The following is an 18,370-nucleotide window of genomic DNA, read 5'->3' as shown; positions in this document are numbered from 1 at the left end:
GTGCAAGCTGCTGGGAGAACTCATGGCCATCCTCACCAAAGCATGGCACTGGAGAAGATAAACCAGTAGGCAAGAGCCAGCCAAAAGTATTAATTATTTATTGGCCTCCTCCCTTTCAAAAACCCGACTCATAAAAGAATAAAGTTGGCTCTGTAATACCTGTCCTATCCTGTACAACAGGAAAATATGCCAAAGGCAAGAATATTGCTTAAATACAAAGACAACACAGACAATTACTCAGTATACCTTTATCAAGCAAAAGCACAGGCACTGCTTTACCAGAAAATCAGAGCTAACAGGGTGGGTGAGTCCCCCAGCACGTCCTCCTCTGCCCAGAGCCTCCTCCTTCACCACCATGCAGGTCAGGGGGCTTCAGCAGGGCTGACCAGCACCTGAGAGCTCCCCCAAATGGCCTCTAAGCAGCAGGTGGCTGAAGGGAGGATTTCAGGCTTCTGCTACTCCACGCTCTGCTCAGAAAAGACTTCTGGCAGAAACAACCTGTGCACAAGTACTCAGGACTAGCGCCCTTTGGGAAACATCCCACACCACACTTGAGGAAGGGGAGGGATCGGGCAGCACCAAACCAGAGGTGGAGAAACGTTCAAGCCGTTTTCAGTATTCTAAAACAGATCAAATTAAAGTGCTGGCACTGCAGTAAAGATGGGACTGGGCTCTTAGATGCCAGTGTTTTGGCTGATTCCCCCAGAGAAAGCTCCTGTTCCTGGGACAAGTGCCTCAACTCCTGAGTGCCTGCGCAGAGGAGAAACAACCTTGCTTTTCCTGGGCACATCCAGGGAGCTGCCTGGTACCAAACTGACCGGTCACAGAAGGGAAAGTTGTGCTTGTGTGCATGTGTGTGATGGGCTGCTAGGGAGACCCATGTTTGCCCAGAAGGAGCTTTGACAAAAACCCATTCCTCAAGGACTTTGGGACCCAAAAAGAAAGGGTGTCCTTTCTTCTTTGCTGAAGGGGACAGGTGGAGCAGAGGAAAGACTTTCCACTTCAGAAGCCCCAGCAGTCCCCTCCTCCACTGACCTGCTAGTACAGGATCCCCTCCTTCCTCCATCTAGCACATCACCCCGAGCTCCAAGCCAACTGGCATCATTTTCTTTCCTCGCTGTTCCACCTGCCTGCAATGCATGGTGGAAGACCTGCAGCTTTACGAAAGGGGTCAGCAGCAGCATCTGATGCTGAATCTCTAAGACACACCAAAAAAACACACCAGGACTATTTCCAGCAAGGCCAGGACTGGGCAAGCTGGGAGGAGAGAGCCATGAGAAGCATCACCAGTGCTGTGGCTCAAACCTCATCCCACTTCACACTGCTCAGTCCCTACCTGCTGAGCTCCAGAAAGTAAGGAAAAGCCCCACAAAGAGCACAAGGAGGTGGCGGCGGTGTGAAAAGCAAAGAAAAGGCCTTCAGTCCTACTGTGTGTACCAGACAAGGAGAGGGGATCCAAAGGGGTTGGAGAACCTCTCAGCCCTGAGCTTCAGGCTCAAACATGACCATGCAAACTCCCCAGGCTGGCACCAAGCAACCCCCGCCACTGCACCTCAGAGAACTGTGGAAGGAATGGGCTCCTTGGTCAGAAGCACCTTCACGCAAGCAGGTATCTCCTTCCTCCTGAAATTGAGGGACGGATTATTTTGAAAATCAGGGACTCTCCTGGGCCAGCGTGACAAGACGAACTTCAGCTGCTATGCTAAACTTGAGTGTAAAGTTTAGTTTGACACAAGTCCGACACAGCTGATCCTGCCAGGCCTGGGGAGAGCAGCTGGGCCAGGCTCTCCCACCTTCAGCCGGGCTCAGGCTGCAGCCTTCCTGGAGCTGGCTCAAGGTAATTCAATGGCTTTTGTGTTGTAGCAGCCAGGAGGAAGACTTCTCTGGATGTCCTCCAGGTTCTTAATATCTGCTAGGATCTCATCAATGCTCATGTCCAGTTTCTGTACCCGGACCTTCTGCAGTGTGGCTCTTTGCTCCAGCTCTGACATCTGTATCTTCAGCCGGTTGGTTTTGGTTTTGGCTTTACCAAAATTCAGCTCAAGCTGCTTCAGGCCTTCTTCATCCACAGCACCAGGCTGGTCTGTTGCACGGGAGGGAAACAAGGAATAAGTAACCATGGGTGGAGGCTGAGGACTAGCTCCTCCTAGATACTTCAGCTTTACCCTGCTCTCCAGCCAATTTACAGGTGTCATCTGAGGCAACTTCCCACAAAACACTCGGCACCCCCATGCAGAGCCCAGTGGTGGCCTGATTTGAACTACACGGTTACAGCAACATTGCAAAACCTACTCATCAGATGCAGCAGCTCCTCCAGGGCGCTTAGTGTCTCCTGCACAGCCACCTCTGCCTGGTCAGCCTCATAATGGACGCTTTGAGCTTCCTGAGCTGTCTGAAGAATGCAAGGTGGAAGCTGTAAAGCAAAGTCTTGCCCAAATGTCAGCAGGGAAGGGGACAAGGTGTGGGAGCCAGGGACCCACCTCCTGTATCATAGCAGTATCCGCCTCAACCTCTGACATCTTGCCCTTGAATTCTCCATCCACTTCTTTGGCCTCATGCTGCAGGGCTGCCACTGCCTTCTCCAGGGCAAGGACACCGTCAGCTGTTTTGTTGGCCTCCAGCTTCAGCCGTGTGAGCTCCTACAGAAGGGAAAGGCATTTTGCTCAGGGGCAGAGCATGGCTAGAATCACTCTGGGTGCACCCAGGCGTGGAGCTGGTGGGAACTGGGTCCTTCCAGGGACCCTGGGACCCAAATTATCACAGGTTCTCCTGCGTCCTTCATGTGCTCTCACCAGCTGGTGCAGAGAGTTGTTTGTATGATAAGGGCTCAGCCCATCTGGCACATGCTGGTGAGTCCCTGGGGAACTACGACACACAGTTTGGGTGTCAGACCCACAAGCACCAAACCTGGGATCTCATCAGCCTGTCAGCAACTCTGGCCGTGGCAGTGACAGGCAAGGGCTCAGGGTGAAAAATCCCCTTGGTCACCAAGAGGTGGCTACAGAAAGATGCTACAGAGATCCCCATGGGACAAATTTGCCTGCAGAGATCCCCATGCAGCCACTCTTTTCCAGCTACCTCAGGTATCTCTGCACAATCCACTATAGACAAAAGTCAATGAAAAAGCCAATGCATCACATCCACCACACAGACCACAGGGGTCACCAGCCATCTCCTCCTCCATGGTTTGTCCTTCCAAACCTCTTTTTGTCGACAATAGCACCAGGGCTTGTCCTCACCTGCTGGATCCCCGTGGTGATTTCCTTTGCTTCTCCTGCTATGCTGCTGGCTGCTTTGGATTCAGAAGCAGCATTGCCCAGGATGGTTTCAGCTCGGTCTGTCTTCTCCCTGGCACTTGCTACCATGCTGCTGATAACTGGAAGCCTCCTCATAGCATCTTCAGCTTCCCTTCTCTTGTCATCTGCTTGCAGGTTAAACTCTAAAGGAAATGCATATCAGCATGAAGTGGCATTACCTGTGTGAGAACTCATGAGGGGGAGAAAAGGAAAGGTTTTCCTCCTGGCTTGGCCTGGTTTAGACTTCTCTCATCTTCCAGAAAGTCTGCCCACAATGGCGACAGCACAGGTAAGAAAGGAGGAGAGAAGCAATTGCCAGAGAGGATCTGCTACAGGTGTTTGCTCCTTCTCACGAGCTGCTGGCCTGGTGGGGGCACTGGGACAATCACCAGGCGCTGGGCATCATGTCCCCACCACAGACACAGTGCGGAACAGCACGTGGTGCTCTGAGGACGTCTCTGAGGACGTTTCTGGCAGAGGCCACCTGCAGCCCACTGAGCGTGTTCAGCTGTGACTTGGGGGGAGGAAGAGGTCAGGAGCACAAGGTTACCCCGCAGGCTCTTCAGGATCTGCTCCACTTCATAAAAGGTGGCGTTGCCAGCACTCACGGCTTCCAGGGCTGTAGACCTGGCGAGGTTGGCTCGGGACAGCAACTGGGTCAGCATCTGTGACAGACCGAGGGGACACAGTGAGGTGAAGGATATGGCACAGGAGCATCAGATGGTCCCAGGGCAGTCACAGGAACCACAGCAGCAGCCTGCAAGGAGCTGTGCTGAGAGAAGACCACAAATGCCTGCTGTTTCCCCTGAACCCAGGTTACCACAGCCTGATCTATCAGCAGAGGCTTGCGTGAGTGCTCCTCACCCGGCTCAAGCCACCGTGAGCCACCTTAGCTCCAGTTTGTCCTGGAGCAGGTCCCTAACCTGCCTCACATGGAGGATTTGTGCTAAGGAGAGCCTGCAGCAGCAGCTCTGAGCACATGGTGGCATCTCACTCCAGCTCTGGCAGAACCAGAAGGTGGGACCAACCCCAATGGGCCGTGTTTGGGGAAATGTGCCACCTGCAGCACGGCAGAGTGACATCCAGCCCCTTTGGAGCACAGGGGAGAACAGCACACAGTAACTGCAACACAAGGGACACGCCACCTGCAGCTCAAGCTCAAGGTGACTCAGTCAGTGCCTTACTGCTCTCTCGCCTTCTCCTCTCTGCAGCAGCTGCTTGATTTCTTCTTCCCAGTGGCCCGTGCGACTCTGCAGCTGCCTGTACTGTGCCATATACATGTCCACCATGCTCAGGAGAGCATTTGCATCCTTCTTCAGCTGGGTTGCCTCCCCCTGAAACACAAAGATGGGATCACTGCCTTGGGGGGGCTCAATGTCGCCCTGTTGTTCACAGGGAGCTGTGGCAAGCAGCGATGGATGCTTGTTCCACAGCCAGCTGCAGGAGCAAAAGGGTGAGGAGTGGAACAACCAGGGCCCAGATGGGATGGGGTCCTGGAACAGGATGAGCTGGTGGAGGGGCAGGATGAAAGGGGATGGCTTGGCACGTCAGGATCAAAGCCCTCACCTCAAATGACCCGAAATTGGTCTTCATCAGGCGGGAGAAGGAGCTGAGGAGCATCAGGCTGCTCTGATAAGCCTTGTCTGCCTCAGAGGCTGTCTTGTCAGCCTCAGCCTCCAGACCTCCAGCCAGTGACTTCAGCTCCTCATACCTGCGCAGATACAATGTGTAAGACTAAACCCAAGGACTAAAGTCAAGTCCTACCGTCCTGCCTCCAGCTGCATGTTTCTGAAACATAGCTGAGGAGGCAGAGGTGGGGACACAGAGGGTTGGACACCCCTCTCCTCCATCCCGCAGTCCCTCTCCCCCCGCTGAGACACAGACAGCAACTTACTTCTGCAGCAGCCCTTGCAGGGAGCCGGAGGCTGCTGCCTCCCCACTCACAGCCATGCGCACCAGCTCCAGCGCCTGCTGCGAGTCGTCCTGCGCCGCCTTCGTGGCTTGCTCGATGATGTTGGCTGCTTGCATGTGGCTGAAAAGCACAGGAGGAGCGTTGTGAGAAGAGCTTCCCCCCCCAAGTTTCTTCCATCGATGTCCTTTGCGGTTTTATCCAGAGGTGCTGGATCAGGCTCTCCCAGGAAATATAATTTGAGAAGGGGACCTGCACCTTGGGATCAGCTGCTTCACTTGTCTCTCTTGCATCTCCCCAGGGCAGAGGAGCACCAGAGGAACAGATAGATGCTGCCTGTTCCAGCTGGATGCCCATGGGCCAAACTCTGACCAGGAAGATGCTTGTAAGACACACTGCCCAACATCACTCTCATGGAGGACACCAAAGGCAACCCAGCAGACACGTCTCCCCTGCTCCTGGACTTGTATGGAGCCCATGGGAGCTGCAGCATCAGGGCTAGGCAAGGCCACCAAACTGGGTCCTCCCATGTTCCCAGCAGGCTCTCGGTCCACTGCCAGCACCGTGAGGAGGGACTCACCTGTTGGCTAACCTCAGAGCCTCTTGGGCCAGGATCAAGAACTTGTTTGAGCCTCCAGGGAAGTGTGAAACTGGAATAGTCTGAGGAGAGAGGGAGAGAGGCGTGATCGCTCTTTCCTGGCCTTGCATCCAATTCACCAGGGAGAAAAGCAGCTGTAGCATGCTAAACCTCCAGAGCCACCCAAAGACCCTTGCCTGCAGCTCTCCAGATCCCAGCCCTACAGAAAGAGCCAGTCCTATCCACCACGATTTCTTCTCTGCTCACAAAAAAACCACCATAACTGTAACACATCGAATTCTTGCTCTCTCCATGGACTTTTTCACCTGGTGGCTGGTCTGAACTAAGAGTGTGTCACACCAAGGTGCTCTTACCACTCGACCCAGGGTGGCTCCACTTCGGTCCAGGTCCAGCCTGGCTCTCTCCAGCAGCTGCCTGGTGTCCTCCACCTGCCTCTCATACTGCCTGCTGAGAGACCTCAGCCTCTCCACCGTCGCCTTGGTGTCATCTAACTGGCTCTGGCAACTGGACCCTTGTCCCTTCATCCTGGTTACGCGGCTTTCCAGAGATCTGTCGGAGGCTGGGAAGAGGGAAAGAGGGAGGCAGTGGCTTAAATGAAGTGCAAAAAGGCAGGGACAGCAAAACCACACTGTGATACGACACAGGCTGCCCCTTCCCTTGGGCTCTCAGTGGTCCCATGCCATGGACATGCTCAGGGAAGCACACAGAGCTGCCCCAGACTGTCATCTCCTGAACAATTTCTCTCAAGAGACAACTATCCTTTCCACTGAGGCACCTCCAGAAGCTGCTCCCTCCCGGCCTACTCCTCCAGCCCTGTCTGATGGCAACCCTTGTGTGGTACCTTGCAGGCTGAGAGCTTCTCCAAGGATGGCCTGCAACGTCTCCTCAGCCAGCTGCATCTTCCTCTCCAGCTCCTTACCCATGACCCCGCCGCCAGCTTGTGCCCCTGAGAAAAGCAGCTCCAGTTCCTGCAGCTGCTGCAGGTACAGGTCCACCTGCAAAACACAGAAGGTCATCAGCGCATGGCCACCAAACCTGTGGTGGAGAGGCCAGGGCATAAGCCAGACCCATGGCATAGAAATATGGAGTGAGGAGTTGTTTTATTAGGTGAACACTGCTTGCTGTGGGCACAGCAGGCCAGCAGCTCTAGGTCATCGTTTTTTTCATCAGTTGAGGAAGATGCAAGCACAAACTTCAGGCACAGCCTGCAGAACCACCTTTCCTTCTTGCGGGGAACCCAGGGACAAGATGCTTGAGGGTAACTGTATCTTTGCATTCATTTCAGTGCAAAGCCTCTCGGTTTAGTGGGTACTGCTAGTGTTAGGTTAGAGGTTGGACTCGATGATCTTGAGGTCTCTTCCAACCTAGAGATTCTGTAAAGCTAGATTCAGATGCGTTGGTAGGCCCAGTCTCTTTTACAGACTATAAACCTCATGCTACAATCCCTCTAGTGAGGTGGGGATTGGGCTCATCTCCCAAGCACACAGTGGTAAGACAAGGGGAAATGGCCACAAGTTGCATTTTGGGAGGTTTAGGTTGGATATTAGGAGAAATTTCTTTACTGAAAAAGTTGTGTGGCACTGGAATGGGCTGCCCAGGGAAGTGGTGGAGTCACCATCCCTGCAGGTCTTCAAGAAACAAGCAGATGTAGAACTTAGAAGCATGACTTCAGTACTAGGTTGAAGGTTGGACCAGATGATCTTAGAGGTCTTTTCCAACCTGAATGATTCTATGATTTCTATGATTTCTATGATTTCTGCTCAGCTGCTGCCTTGCTGATCACAGCCATAACAAGGGCCACCGTGAAGAGCCAGCGGGACCACAGCATCAGGGCTTCACCTGCTAACAGCTAGACTGAGACAACGGCTGGGCTCTGCACCTCAGGGCTGGCTGCAAATCTGCTGCCCGGCTCTGTGCAGAGAGTGGCCTGCCCAGAGGGACAGACGGATGGACACAGGGACACCCACCTGGGCTTTCACCTGGCTATAGCAGGCTGGGCACTCGCTCTGCTCGCAGTCAGGGCCCTCAAAGCCAGGCTTGCAGATGCAACTCCCATCACTCCGGCATGTCAGGGGCTCGGCCCCCACCAAGTTGCAGTTGCAGGCTGTGGAGCATGGCGACAGGTCAGAGTGGCCAAGGACCAGGACCTTCCCTGCTCCTTGCTCTGGGCACATCTTTCCACCCACTCCTCTCCCTGCTTCCCTCTAACCTCATTTTCCCACCGCTTGTCCACAGGTGGGAAGTGTCCTAGGGAAGCGCCTAGGACACGCATCAGCCCCCTCAAGGCACCCCATGCTCTGACAAAGCCTTGGCTTTGGCAGCAGCCACTGTCCCCAAGGTCCTGCCACCACTGCGGAGCATGCACCTCCTGCCCATGCTGGAGAGGGAGATCTGCCTTAGGTAAGCACTGCAAGCAAACACCCCTTGTCACCTCTGCCAAGGGCTTGGAGCACAGAACAAACACCAAAAGCCACGAGGCCAAAGTGCAAATGCACAGGGTCCGTTAAACCTTCTTGCATGCCAGCATGGACTTTCTTATTCATCCCCGGTGGTGGTGCTCAGACCATGTCCACCACAGGTTCGCTCCTACTTGGCCCCAGGATGCTGCTGTGTGGTTTTTGGGTGCCGCACGCACAGCCCCCTGCAGCCGTGGGCTCCAGCTTGATGAAACCTCCTGCACCCAGGCAGTGTCCTCGAGCACAGCCCCCCACCCATCCCTGTCCTCGTACCCCGGCACTTGTCGGCAGGGTTGGGGGCCAGGGGGTTCCCAAAGAAGCCGTCCTTGCAGCGGTCGCAGTAGAAGCCGGCTGTGTTGTAGATGCACTTGAGGCACTCGCCCGTCCGGCGGTCGCAGTTCCCCACGGCATTGGGCTCCACATTGCCATTGCACTGGCAGGGCTGGCACGGCCGGGAGGCTGCAGGGTCTCCAAAGTAGCCGTCAGCACAGTACTCGCAGTTGGGCCCTGAGAAAGGCAGGGCGAGAAAAGCTCAGGGTGTTGGCCACAAACTGGAAGCCCCCAGCCTCCCTCAGCCCATGGGATGGGGACGCTGTGCCTGAAGGCTGTCACCTCCCATATGCCAAGTGCCCAACGAGCTCCCAGAAGCTGGGTGCAATGATTTTCCTTGGCGAGTCATGTCCTCCTGTTCCCCTCCATCCCCATCAATCCTTTTCCCCATGTATTTTATCTGTTTGTACAGTAACGTGCCCAGGTGACTGCAGGAACAGCTCTGTTTATGTACAGCACATGCAGCTCCAGGGCAGGGCACATACATTTGCACAGCCCTTGGCACGATGGGTGCTGGTGCTTCGCCTGAACACCAGGTTACCAGCGAGAGCAGCAGTGGGGTACACGGGTGGGGAAGCCTTGCCGAGAAGGCATGATTGCCCACCCAGCCCACGGACACCCACACCTCCACCTAAAGCACACGAAAACCCCTGGGGATGGACTAACGGACCGGAGCAAGGGCATTACCTGCAGCTCCAGGAGGGCAGTGGTCACAGACAACTTCTTCTCTGCCCAGCACCACTGAGCAGCCCTGGCCGTTGTTGCAGGGACATGCCCTGCAGCCATGCGGGGGCCGGGGGTCTCGGTAGAATCCGAACGGGCAGCTGATGCTGTTGCCCACATTTTCATCTCCCGAGTAGCATTCACCTAAGGGAGGAAGGACAGGGTATGGGACGAGCCTTTTGCTGTCACCCCGCCCAGCAGGACACCCTCTGTGAATCCGAGCACACACAACGTGCTCACGACTCCTCTTACCAGTGTCCGGGTCACAAATTCCTCCCCCTTGGCAACTGCAGGGCACGCAGATGCTGAACGGCCCCATGCTGGGAGCGTCTCTCCGGTAGCCAGCAGCACAGCTCTCACAGAACTGCCCCTGGTACCCGTTGGGACACTGGCACCGCTCCACCCAGGGCGCGAGGATGCCGGCAGCAGGCTGTGCTGACACCAGGGTGATGTTGTCGATGTAGCCGGTGCCTGGTGGGAAATGCAGCAGCTCACCTGCAAGATCCTAGCTTGCTCTGCAAGCCCCCGCGTCTCTGCATCCATCTGCACACAGGCTGTGCTGCCAGACACAACGAGCAGGGGCAGGTGGACCAGAGCTAAGGTCTTGTTTCCCCCACCCCATGGTTGTTGGCATTCTGCTAAAGCGCTTCAGGATTTCATTTGGCCCGTGTTATGACGGGTTTTTCTTTGTTAAACACCATTTAGCATGACTGTCTCCAGCTGGAGACTTGTCTGCAGCAAGGAGAGCTAAGCCTTGTGGCTCCCCCCACTTACTGTACTCTCCAAAGGTGGCTCGGATCCTGAGGGCTGTCAGGTTCCCCAGCAGCCTGCGATATTCAAAGTAATTCAGCCGGGGGCTCCAATTGCTGCTGGGGTGCTCATCCAACCTGTGCATGAGACCAGGTAGAAGCCGTGTTGAAGACCATGAGCTGTCCCAGCTGCTCTTTCCCATCTCCCTCCTGTGCCCAAAGCACCAGGGGACAACCTCCACTGGCACAACTGGCACCAAGCAAAGCCCCCATCCCGACTCAGGACAGATCCTACCACCCTCTCACCCTCATCCTTGTCCACGAGGAGAGATACACAGAGCACCAACCCAAACCACGTAAGCCTGGCCACCTCTGAGGGACCTTAGCTAGGTCCCTGAGCTCTCCAAGCTCACCCTGCCCAAATCCTGAGCTCCCCCTTCACCTGAAGGTGTACGTCTGGCTGACGCCACAGGGCAGGATCTTCCCGGGAGGCAAGAAGGGGGCAGTGACTCGCAGGCCAGCTCCTTCCAGGACCACGTCGTGTGGGGAGGGCTGCTGTCCCCCTCGGTCCAGGCGGTAATCGAAGGAGAGCACCTGACCGTAGCTCAGCTGCTGGTTCCCAAGGAATTTGGCTGCAAATGGAAGCAGGGAAGAGGACAGGAGGGAAGGAATTACAGGCTTAAAGTTTTGCTTTCCTCCAGAAGGCACACTCTGCAGGGTCAGACCAAGCAGCACTGCAATGGCTGACCCCAGCATCACCTCTCAGGGTGGGGAAGCACTGGGGGTGTCCCCTCTTTGCCCCAGGACGGTCCCTTCACTCTGCCCATGCCATCTCCTTCCCCAGCCCCGCCGACCCCCGTGGGTCACCCCTTTCTGCCTCAATCAGCTGGGCTCCGTGCATACCAGGTGCCACAAAGTAGAGCGGTTCCCACGTCCTCGCTGCTATGAACATGTCCTGGTGGCGCGGAGACCACTGGAGCTCAGCTGGGGACCCATTCTCACGGACCCCTGTCCAGCCTTCTGCACCTGGAGGGCAAGCACAGAGGAAGAACCCCCAGTCAGAGACAGGGAAGGGTGCTTCCAGCTCTCCAGCACCTTCTGCAAGCTGCATCTTTCAAAAAAAAACAACTCTGGTTTGTCTTGACCTGCTTGCACCCACACCCTGCTTGTACCCACACCAGCAACCTCTTCAACAGCAGCTGGGAACTCCAGGGCTCCTCCGGTGACTCAAGGGCAAGAGGGTGGCAACAACCCCCCCATCCCTCCCGCACACCAGCCCTGGGGCTGCAGGGATGGCCTCACCTTGCTGGAAGCTGGAAGTGATCCTGTGGACGCTGTAATTCTCAGCGCTGACACATGAGGACGAGTGTCCGTAGCAGAAACACGGAGAGCATCCTGCTGGGTTTCTGGCATCCAAGTTATAGAAGTTTGGTTTGCACCTGGAAAAGAAAGGCTACAATGCTCACGTGGTTTTCCTCCTCTCCCTCCCACGCTCAGCCTGCTGTAGGGCACAAACCTGCACACAGCAAACTCAACCAACCCTCTGAAGACAGCCGTGTGCACCCTCTGCTGCCTTTCAGGGCTGCCCCCAGGCCAGGGCAGCAGGGCAGGCATCTCCCCTCCCACGGGGGGGCTTGGTGAGCAGCTGGGAGCGGGGATGAGCCCCCTGTCACCCACCTGTCGCAGCGCTCACCAGCGGTGCCGGCCTTGCAGATGCAGCGGCCCGAGCTGCACTCCCCCGTGCTGCCGGCTGGGTCACAGGCACACTGCAGGCTCCTGCAACGGGGACAGCAGGGACACCACAATTACCTCCAGATCCACAGGAGGCTCGGTGCCCCAGTGCACTGGTCATACAAGACACCAGAGAATCCCCCCTCCCCGCAGCTGGACCAGGGTGGGGCACAACGAGTAGGAGGAGGCTGCAGCACTGATGGTGCTGACCAAGAGGCACTTCCAAAGGTGCTTAACACGTGAAGGGGGCTGGTCCTGCTCTTAATAGGGTCTGGACCTGGAGGGGTCTGGCCCTGGAGGTGGTCCCCATGGCTGTCCCCACAGGTAGCCGGCCGCCAGCACTTACTGCCCGTGTCTCTGGCACCCGGCCTCGGAGAAGGAGTGGAAGCCCGGCTGGCAGCGGTCGCACTTCTCACCCATCACGCCAGGCTTGCAGCTGCAGCGGCCGTCGCTGTTGCACTGAGGGCTGAGGGAGCCTGGATGGAGGAGCTGAGTTGGATTTTTCCACTCGAAGCAACCCAAAGCACGGGGTGTCCCCCCTGCTCTCTCTGCTTGCCACCTGTTTTTCATGTTTGTGGGGGTGCCCCGGGCATCATTTCACCTTAAAACTGCAGCAATGTGAAAAGCAGGCAGAGGAACTGTGGCCAGGGGGGCTGAAGCTTTCCACCCCCCCCACAGCTGGTGGCCCTTTGCAGCATGTCCTGTCCCCAGGTGTGATGCTGTGAGCTCAGGAATTAGCCTTTCACTTTTACAAGTGGGAGGCACAGGGCAGACCTGGCCACAGTGCAGCCTGTTTGGGGGCTTGTTGGGGGGCCATTCTTCCTCTCTGCTTCACTTTCCCTCCTCCCACCATTCACAAGCTCTGCCAGGGCTACTGAGCCAAGCCTTGCACAAGTGCAAATGCACTTGATGGAGTTGGGCATCACCAGAGGAACCTCCCAGGGACCACGCGAAGAAGAATAGGGAGTAAGACCCAGAGAGGCATCAGGGTGTTTTGCTGGGACCTCTCCATCTCTCCCTTCTCCAGAGACAAGGAGTGGGATCCCATGTCCCTGATTCCCCTCCAAGGACTGCCCTGTGAGCACCATGTTCCACAACCAGCAAGGGGCACCAACCTCAGGTTCTTTAGGGTTGGAAAATGCAGCAGAAGCCCAATGAGCAAACTCTTTAGGCCTCCCTAACCCCACCGCCCTGTCAGCTCCGGTGGTGGCCCCGTACCCTGGGGGTGGCAGCGGCAGGGCAGGCAGCAGTCCCCGTTGTGCTGGCGGAAGTATCCCTCCTTGCAGCGCTCACAGTGGGGGCCCTCGGTGTTGCCCAGGCAGCCGAGGCAGCGGTACCCGTTCCCCGTCTCCATCAGCAGGTGCCAGTCAAAGACGCACTGCCTGGACATCCCATTGCAGTCGCAGGCTGGGGAGAAGAAAAGAGGAGGTTAGAGAGAAGGGCACTGACTGTGAAGCCTGCCCGTGACCTGAGGAACAAGTCCAGGTCACATAAATCTCCCAAAATGGGCTCGGTGATGCTCTCAGTCCCATCCCAGAGAGTTACCAGCCACAGCCATGGGAGGCCATGCTCCACGGTGGAGAGCTGTGTCACCAGCACAAGGCATGCTTTGCTGCCAGTTATTTCCAGGGCAAATATGGGAGGGGAGGAAAGGCATCAAGCAATGTTTTATGCTTGCTCGACAGCTGCGTGTTTATTGGTGCACCACATTCAAGGCTCCGAAACGGGGAGGCAGGTGGGATGAGAGCTGCTGTGGGCAATGCAACCTTGCTGAAAAGGGACTCGTGGCCAAGGCAGTGCTGTCCTCCCATCTGTCCGCTTGCTCCGAGGGAAAGTGGGGCCACCCAGGTCACCTCCAGCAGGACCCAAGCCCCTGCAGCACAGCCTGGCCCCAGCCTTGCCCCCAGCCCCCAGCTGTCTTACTGCAGAGTGTCTCAGTTCAGCAGTATCACCAACTAGAGCAGCTGAGGTTGGGAATTCTCCCTGGCAAAGACAGACAGCAGAAGGACGTGACCTGAGGGATGAAGCAGGACGCTCAAGGGTGCAGAGCCTGCTGAGGAGCTGCTCCAAGCTGCCCTGGTGCTGCCCACAAAGGTCCGTCCCAAGCTGGCTTCCACCTAGTGCCCTCAGCCACTGAAGACCTCTGTCCCCCCCACCCCAGGTCCCCTGCCATTCCTGGGCCAAGGCTGAGCCTGCAGGCCCACAGCCAGTGCTGACAGATGCCCTCGGATGCCCATCAGCACTCGTGTACCTGAGCAGCACGTTCAGCCCAGCCTGATACTGAGAGGAACACAAACAGGGACAGAGCTTTCCTAGCTCCAGCAAGTGTGGCTCTTGGTCCAGCCCTGCCACCAGGAGCCCAACACCCAGCAGCAGTCCCACTGCCCAGCCTGCTGGGGACACCTGCAGGAGCCCAAGTCCTGCCGTGGTTGGTGTGGAATAAACGCCCAGAGCCTCAGTAAACAATCTCCAGTGACCAAAGGGCAGAAACAATTAAAAAAAAAAAAATCTCCAAAAGAAGCACCGTGGTATTCTGTTTCCCAAGGTATTTGCACTCGCCTGCAGGTTGTGACTGCTTGGTGCCCGTCCCCTCCCCTCCATATTAAAGCATTTAACCCCACCCACACCTCGCCCTGCACAATCCAGAGGATTTAACAATCCAGAGGATTTACCAGCGTGCCAAATCACAGCTCCCCAGGGAAGGAAAGCCTGTTCTCAGGTCTTGCTCCAAGGCTGAAGCATGTTGAGAGCTGACTCCCAGCCTTGGCACGGATTCAGGGCTGGCTAACATGAAGCTGTTCACAATGCTACTGCAGGTCGGTGCCACGGCCTCACCGCTGCTGCTGGTCTTCTCCTGGAGCCTGGTGGGCTTTGGCAGGCTGAGCATTACCACAGGTGAAGCAAGATGAAGCGGGCTTGAAGCCAAGGACAGGAGCTGCTCTGCAGCCAGGTGCCCCAAGGCCCTACCCACAGATTTCTTAAGTACTGCATCGGGATGAGGGAGGTCTGGGGCACGCATCCAGTAGGACCTCACTCCCCAAGCTTCCAATCAGCAGGAAAAAAAAAAAAAAGAAAAATGTTTGGTTGCTGTGCTGATGTAAACCCCAACATGGGAAAGGCTTGGAGAAGGAGACAGTTCTTTCCAACACAGCAAATAAGCACGCTGCGCCTTGGCTACAGACACTGCGCTGCCGACTTTGAGATGCATGCATGTACCACAGCAGCCAGCACCAAGCTAGAGACGTCAGCTTGTCTTCATGCTTGCTGTTGTAGGTGCTCTGCAGCCCAGTAAGCTTCCATTGGATCTTCCCAAGCCAAGAATTGCAGCCAGGAGCCTCCAAGTCTTCACTGAAGTCTTCAAACATCCATTGCCACCCAGAGGAGCTCAGTGCTGTGAGCCCCTCACCTTCCTTGTACACCCCAGCCCACCTCCACTCAGGCAGCCGAAGCCCTTTTTTCCTCCCTCATTTCCCACTGCAAGCGTTGGAAAGCTGTGAGCCCCCTCCACCCTAGCCCATCCCCGTACCCTGGAGAATCTTAAACAGCCCCAACCAACACCCAGGGATGTGTGTGCTGCAGCCAAGGCAGCGAGCAGAGGCAGAAAATAAAAATCTCCATCGGTATTTTAGGACACAATTATGGCTGCTGTACTAATTACCCAATTAGCAAGCAAACCAGATTAGGTGTGTCCTTTAAAAACGCACTCATTCAGCACTTTTTTCCCCTGTCACGTTCCACTGCACGTAAATGAAATCTGGTACCAAGGGACCTGCTTCAAACCCTGCAAGCCTACTTCCAAGCAGCAGTACTACAGAGAATCAAACAAAAACTGAGGCTGCTCAGAATTTATGAAGACTATGTAAAGAGCTGATTTTGGTCTTGAGGACTGCATGCATCCCGTGAGGCTCCAGCTTGCACGAAACACAAACTCTGCACGTGTTGCTGCTGGATCCTGGACACTTCCAGCTCTTCCTCAGGCTCAGCACACATGCTGGTTATCAGCAGCGGCAGGCAAACAAACCCCTTCCCTGTGCAATCCTCGTGCTCACACCCAAATCCCACCCAGGCAGCCAAGCTTTCCTCAGAAAGCAATAAAGTAATTACACCCAAACAAGTTTCTCAAAAGGGACGCTGGTAAAAACTGGTCTAGGTGGTCACAGGAATTTAGCTCCAGAGAAAGCCTGAGGAGAAGCACTGTTGGGCGTGGGCTTAACCCCAGCAGCAGGAGGGGAGAGCGTGGCCCGGCAGAAGAGCACTGCTGGACCCCAAGAGCTCCACATTCCCGGGGCTGGCAGCAAAGCTGCCAGCAGGACAGCTTTCCAGCCCCAGAGCGGACCTCCCCAGCCCCCTGAAAGCCTCACCTTCTCCTCCTTCGGTGCTGAGGGCTGCGAGCAGTGGGGACACTGCCAGGACCACGAGCCAGCACCTGGCCATTGCCACAGCCCTGTGGCAGGCGCTGGGCACACAAAGCCCCAGTTCCAGGCTGCTGCACTCAAGCTCCGTTCTTATTTGTGATCTCCCCCCCACACACACCCTGGTGGTTTTTATCAGCTCCTCCACCTGAGTCACTCCCAGCAGGAAGAGCGCGGTGCCTTGCTCTGACTCACCGGGAACAGGGGAGCCCAGCCCAGCAGCGCAGCCAGGCGCACATGCGCCTGCCGCCAGCCGAAGGCATTGCCAACAACGGGACACAGCACCCTGAGGGCCTCCTGGCAGCACCATCCCAGGGAAAAGGGCTGCTGGGACAACATGAATTCAGTGGTGGCTGCCCAGCTGTGTCCCGTCCACCCTCCTCCATATGGGCTTTTCCACCACCCTCCAGGCAGGTCTGCACATAGGAGCGGGGCTGCCCGGGCATGCAGGCGGCGCAAGAAGTAGCGGAGTGAGACGGGATGAGATCATGGGGAGCCCGAGGAGGGGGGACAGGGGCTGCCTGCACAGCCTCCCGGCCGCTGAGCCACCCTGCCAGAGCAGGGCTGGAGGAAGGCAAGAAGAGGGGCCCAGCAGGACCCACAGCCAAAGGCTGCTGGGGATGCAAAAAGCCCCTGAAGTCAGCTTGGACACATGCTAACAAAAAAAAAAAAAAAAAGTCTATCAGGATCTACAGGCATTTGGTACAGGAAATCCCCAGACCTAGAGATGGGAGAAAGGCTGGGAATTATCAGCAACTGTCATGCGTGTTTATCTGCTTTTACACCTGAGACAGAAAATAACCTTAAACAGGTCATTGGCCTGGCCCAATACAGCTGCGTTTGTGCTTGAAAAGGCTGAGGAGCAGACGCCCCAGAGCCCTGTGCCCATCGGCATTTTGGTCCCAAGGGCTGCAGACTTGCCGCGTGAGACCCGAAGGCAGATCTGCCTTGCTCCTCACCTGCACGTCTGAGGCAGCCACAACCAAGTCCACTCTGGAGCCGATTGTCTCCAGAAGGACCCACCGCTGGCCAAGCCGAGCCAGTGAGCACGTTTTGAAGAACGGGAAAAACTGCTGCAGGACAGCAGTGGGGAGAGAGAATATGTAGAGGAAACAGCTCTGCAGACACCGAGGTCAGTGAAGGAGGGGAGTTCTTCTCTAAGAGCTGCAGCCTGGGGGAAGCCCACTGAGGACCAGTTTGGGAAGCACAGCACCCCATGGGAGGAGTCCAGGGAACCATCTCCCTGTCCTTATCTCAACCCTTGAGCCTATTCTCACTGTATTTTTTCCCCACCTATCTTTGAGGAGTGGGAATGAGAGAGCACAGCAGTGGCATTAATTTTGCTATCAGTGTGAAACCTCCACACCATGGCCTCCCAGCCCGGCCCATAGCCAAACACACAGGAGAAATGGGATGCTGGCACATCCCTGTGACCCCCGAAAGCAGCCCCGAGGCTGATCTCAGGGAAGGACGGTCCTCATGCTGCAGCTCAGCACTGCTTATTGTCTCGATTTGTGACCACAAGTGGGTCACAGACACCAACACCTGCAGATGAAGGTGCCCAACAAGTTCACCCCCAGCCCAACGCTGCAGTTACCTTTCTGCCTCAGGGACTGGAGCCCAGCCCAAATTAGGCTGACATTCTGCTCCTTCCAGAGCTAACAGATCTGGGCTAATTAACACTCAGGTCACCTCCTGAACCTTTGAAGGTGCCCAACAGCCTCTGCACACTGATGGACCCAGCGGTGACTCAGGGCTTCCCTCACCGCCTCCTCATGCCGTGGTGACCTCCTCGTACAACCAGCCCGATTGCACTGCCTTTTGGTGACTCCGTTTGCCAAGTTTAACTTGCCTCTGCCGACTGATTCAACTCTCTTTTACAAACAGGCTGCTCCCTTTTAATTGCATACACTGTGTCTTAATATAGCTCACAACAAGGAAACCAGCTTCACAAATGCATTAGTGGCATATTGACATTTGAAAACCAAGATTGTCTTGTCTGATTCTTTCATTATTTTTTAAGTAGTGAGACAAAAACACCCCATTCCCACCTACTTGGCAGAGTTCCTATAGGCCTGTTTATTCCTTTAGTGAAACGCACTTAATCCGTTCTGCTCCAAAACCCAAATTCTTGACCGAGTTCTCTGTTAGACCAGCTCTCGCCAT

At 56.0% G+C, this 18,370-nt stretch overlaps 1 protein-coding gene across 1 annotated transcript; it reads right to left on the bottom strand.

Annotated features, from left to right (window-relative positions):
- Window positions 1–81: 81 nt before the first annotated feature.
- LAMC2 (laminin subunit gamma 2) lies at window positions 82–16,387 on the bottom strand. Its single transcript, XM_038183097.2, has 23 exons — window positions 16,154–16,387; window positions 13,011–13,199; window positions 12,139–12,268; window positions 11,739–11,837; window positions 11,364–11,500; window positions 10,965–11,087; window positions 10,504–10,693; window positions 10,087–10,199; window positions 9,565–9,783; window positions 9,277–9,456; window positions 8,533–8,766; window positions 7,771–7,907; window positions 6,645–6,798; window positions 6,157–6,362; window positions 5,786–5,865; window positions 5,191–5,328; window positions 4,863–5,007; window positions 4,481–4,630; window positions 3,847–3,961; window positions 3,240–3,439; window positions 2,481–2,639; window positions 2,293–2,392; window positions 82–2,083 (listed from the first exon to the last, which is right to left on the bottom strand). The coding sequence occupies exons 1-23, from the start codon at window positions 16,224–16,226 to the stop codon at window positions 1,833–1,835; spliced, it is 3,522 nt and encodes a 1,173-aa protein (XP_038039025.1). The 5' UTR covers window positions 16,227–16,387; the 3' UTR covers window positions 82–1,832.
- Between the last annotated feature and the right edge of the window lie 1,983 nt (window positions 16,388–18,370).

Source organism: Anas platyrhynchos, chromosome 8 (genome assembly GCF_047663525.1).
Source record: "Anas platyrhynchos isolate ZD024472 breed Pekin duck chromosome 8, IASCAAS_PekinDuck_T2T, whole genome shotgun sequence".
In the NCBI taxonomy this organism is placed as follows: domain Eukaryota; kingdom Metazoa; phylum Chordata; class Aves; order Anseriformes; family Anatidae; genus Anas; species Anas platyrhynchos.
Note: the sequence above shows the minus strand (reverse complement) of the source record. Positions and strands in the feature narration are given on the sequence as shown.